Source organism: Onychostoma macrolepis, chromosome 03 (assembly GCF_012432095.1).
Source record: "Onychostoma macrolepis isolate SWU-2019 chromosome 03, ASM1243209v1, whole genome shotgun sequence".
NCBI classification, from domain to species: Eukaryota; Metazoa; Chordata; class Actinopteri; order Cypriniformes; family Cyprinidae; genus Onychostoma; species Onychostoma macrolepis.
The window spans coordinates 3,353,548-3,357,653 of NC_081157.1; the positions used below are offsets into that span (position 1 = coordinate 3,353,548).

At 38.4% G+C, this 4,106-nt stretch overlaps 1 protein-coding gene across 1 annotated transcript; it reads left to right on the top strand.

The window, feature by feature from the left end:
• The first annotated feature begins 485 nt into the window (after positions 1–485).
• Positions 486–1,605, top strand: LOC131536785 (gastrula zinc finger protein XlCGF49.1-like). Its single transcript, XM_058769912.1, has one exon. It carries the CDS (start codon positions 679–681, stop codon positions 1,135–1,137), a length of 459 nt encoding a protein of 152 aa, XP_058625895.1. The 5' UTR covers positions 486–678; the 3' UTR covers positions 1,138–1,605.
• Positions 1,606–4,106: the final 2,501 nt, after the last annotated feature.

Sequence of the window (4,106 nt, forward strand, 5' to 3'; positions counted from 1 at the left end):
TGAAAGTAGACAGTTCACTCTCTATAGATATATTTTCCTGTGTCTGCAAGTATACACAGAGTTTCAGAGTTTCACGCTCAAGTTCACAGAGCACAGAGACGGCAGAAAGCGCATCCTGTTTCTTTAAATATTTTACAAAAGCGCCATGTTTGTTGTTATTGTGAGTGCACACAAATAAATGTAAAGTCTTTATAGATTTGAAAGATGTATTACTCTTATCTGTATAAGCAAAAATGACAAAGTATTTTAAGAGCAAGTGAGCGCACCAGCGCCTCCATCTGTCCTGCAGTGAGTGCTACTGTTCTCCACACTCCGCACAGACACTTAAATAGCACACATATTTCTAGATTAACATCAGATAGAGTGGCCATGTAAAGTTGCTGCTACTAACATATTTCAGATGATAAGCCATTATTAATAAAGTGAAGTGACATGTGGCCAAGTATGGTGACTCATACCCGGAATTTGTGCTCTGCATCTATGTAAAGAGTTTCAATGAACACGGAAACCTTAAAATTCACACTGGAAAGAAGACATTCAACTGCCAACAGTGTGGAATCAGTTTGATTCAAAAAGGCATGCTTAGCAGGCACATGAGGATTCACACTGGGGAGAAGGTTTTTCACCTGCCAACAGTGTGGAAAAAGTTTCAATAGAAAAGAAAACCTTAATTTGCAAATGAGGATTCACACTGGGGAGGACCCTTTCACCTGCCAACAGTGTGGGATAAGTTTTACTCGCAAAGCAAACCTTGAAAGACACATGAGAATTCATGCTGGAGACAAGCCGCACACTTGTCAGTGGTGTGGAAAAAGTTTCAGTGAGCATGGAAGCCTTAAAGTCCACATGAGAATTCACACAGGAGAGAAGCCTTACATGTGCCAACAGCGTGGAAAGAGTTTCAGTGAGCATGGAAGCCTTAAAGTCCACAAGAGGATTCACACAGGAGAGAAGCCTTACATGTGCCATCAGTGTGGAAAAAGTTTCAACCGAAAAGGAGACCTTAATTACCACATGAGAGTTCACACTGGGGAGAACTCTTTCACCTGCCAACAGTGTGGAAAAAGTTTTACTCTAAAGAGAAGCCTTAACAGGCACATGAGAAAATTGCACTGCATAGAATCAACACAATCTTAATCAACACGTGAGGACTCAAAAGAGATCTGTTTTATGTCATCAATGTGGAAGGAGTTTCACAGACAAGAATCATGTAATAACTTGTAACGATCAGCATAACAGGCTGGGCTACAAAGTTTAAAATAGGGTTAGATTTTATTCTGTGAGAGGTTTGTAGCTGTTAAACAAATAACATAAAACAGAGATACGTTTAGTAAGATCGGTGAATTTACAAAGTTCATGGGACCTTAAAACAACACAAAACCAGGACAACTTAGGCCGTTAAAAGCATAGAATCCATTGATTGCACCATACCCTAAAACAATCCAAGAATCCTAGTGTGCTGAAATGTCCCAATGTGAGTGTTCACCAGTGTATATACAGTCCAACAGAAGTGATGATCCAATTTGTTGCAAAGCAGTGACTGGAAAGTTTGCTTAAGTGCAGAACAAAAGCACTATGAAGGAAAGGAAGGATCGAAAAACAAAATTCCACACAATAATTGCTTTACCTCAAACATATTTGGCCTCATTCATGAAACATTCATAAATATAGGAGTAAATTCTGAGAAATTTGTGCGTGAAGCACAGATCAATCAGTTACAAAGCTACATGACAATATATCCTGTATCTGTTTCCTAAACACATCATCGAAGAAGAAGAACTAGTGGTTTACTAACTAGTGGTTTAAAAAATAACAACGAAGAACAAATTAAAAATAAATCTTAAAGAAAGAAAACAACTGTGAGGATGAAAATATTACAGATATTTGCTGATCTGATTCAAAAACTGTATTTTTCTACAGAAAGCACGTCTAACAGTTTGTATTAAGCCAGCATCATGACAGAACAACAGAGATCACAGTGAAACTGTTCTTCTTCCTCTGAGATTTAATGGTGTTTGGCAAACAAACGCACGTGTGTTAGCGCCACCTGCTGGACTGGTGTGTGATGGGAGGAAGGAAATAATGTGAGAGAAATACTTAACTAGTTACTAGGGCTGTAATCAACCAAAGAAAATCTTGGTCAACTGAAGTCCTGAAACTTTCGACTAAAAATCGACTAAAAATGACGTTGTGGAGAAAAAAAAAACGTACGTTACATTAATTAGATGCGCACTGTGCACTTGGTACTCGGTAGCCTTGTTGTCTGCCTAAATTAATTATAAATAAACATAAAAAACTAATAGGCTATTTGCAGTATATTAAATCGTTTTTCACCTAATTATTTTGCACTGAAATGAGTCTGACACACGAGTCTGTCGTCTCTGACAGCAGTGCATCACGTGCACCTGCGCAATATCATAGCCTGTGATTTCTGAAAACAGTACTATGTTGTCAACTAGTGATATCACAAAAACTTTTGAGGAATGTGCAACATAATTTAGAAAATTATTTTTGTCATGTTATAAGTATAACTGTCAGACACTATCATTTCAGCCGCTCTGCGCAGCACGCACAGAGCGAGGCTGAACATAAGAGCTCAGCTTCGCGGCTGAGACACGAATAGACTTAAAGCTTTTACTCTTAATAAACACAAAAGGCACGTCCACTTTAATAAAAAAATTATATTTATTAAACAAACAAGAGCAGAAACCAAATAAAGTGCATAACTGAAAAATAAAGCATCTTAGGCTCAAAACTAACACAAACAGTGGGCACAGCGCAATTGCGCATTCCAAATAAAAAATACAAAAATTAAAAAAAGGGCCCAAATCCAATAAATAATACTAGAAATAAATTTGCAGTTTGCACAATAATAAAAGGGAACCATAAAAGTAAAGTAGGCTAATACAACATGTTAATCATCCAAATTTTAAACGAAACCAAATAAAGTGAATACAACAACAAGGTAGCTGCGCTCAGAACAAATACAAAAATAAATCAATAAAATGCCCAAATCCACAAGTATTTAAAATTAATAAATGTGCAAAATTATAAAATGTTATTAATGTCCAAAACGAAATAAAGTGCAAAAAATAAATAAAGCATAGGCTCAAAACTAAAACAAACAGTGTGCACAGCGCAATTGCGCGTTAGGCTACAACAAATAAAAATAAAGTGCCCAAATCCAATAATACTTTAAATAAATGTGCAAAATTATAACATTTGATTAATGTCCAAAACGAAATAATGTAAAAACAATTAAATAAACAAATGGCTACTCACTCACAGAGAGTACAATCAGTCTCCATTCCACACTTTTTTGTGTTGTGTGCGAGAAACACAAGCATATCCACGTTCTTTGGAAGGAGACAGCTTCTTGCTTTATTGACAATAAATCCTGCCTTGGAGAAAATGCGTTCAGAAGGCGTGGATGTTGCAGGGATACAGAGCAGTCGCTTTGCAACTCGGGCCAGGTTCGGGTATCTGTCTTGGTTTTTTTCCACCACCCCAATGGTCCGGAGTCGATTTTGGTTCTGTCCTGAAGATAGTTTTTCATTTCTTCTGTCACTGCGCTTCTCCCACCTGATTCTCTAGAAACCAGATCGCCCTCATCTTCGCACAACAGCATAGCAATCTCCTTCTCTTTGTTGTTTTTCTGCTTTTTTGACACATGTTGCTCCTCACTTCCAGGTTCCCCTGTGCTGAGTGCGCTCAGTCGTTCTGCCAGCTGTGCAACTACTGTATAGGCCTCGTCTCGTTTGGCATCATCCAGAAAAGACAGCTGCTTAAAACGAGGGTCTACTACTGCAGCTGTGATGTATACACTGTTAGTCATCATCATTCGGTTTTTAAACTCCCACCTACTGTCAATTTCTTCGTCCAGCTTGCTTTTCATTTTTTTGGCAATGGGGCTATCATCATCCGCAATGGCCAGGTGACGTTTCTTCAAGTTTACCAACATGGGTACTGTTGCAGACAGGGGCGCGTTGTCCTCTTCAGACAGCAGCTCAGTCAGGGTTGTCATCGGTTTCAGCACATTTTTAATGTCCTCTATCACATTCCAGTGTGCTGTGGTAAGGTCCAGTGTACTGCTGTCGCTTTTCTTA

What these genes read in the sequence shown, in the direction of transcription:
- LOC131536785 (XM_058769912.1), top strand. Translation starts at nt 679, where the DNA reads ATGAGGATTCACACTGGGGAGGACCCTTTCACCTGCCAACAGTGTGGG.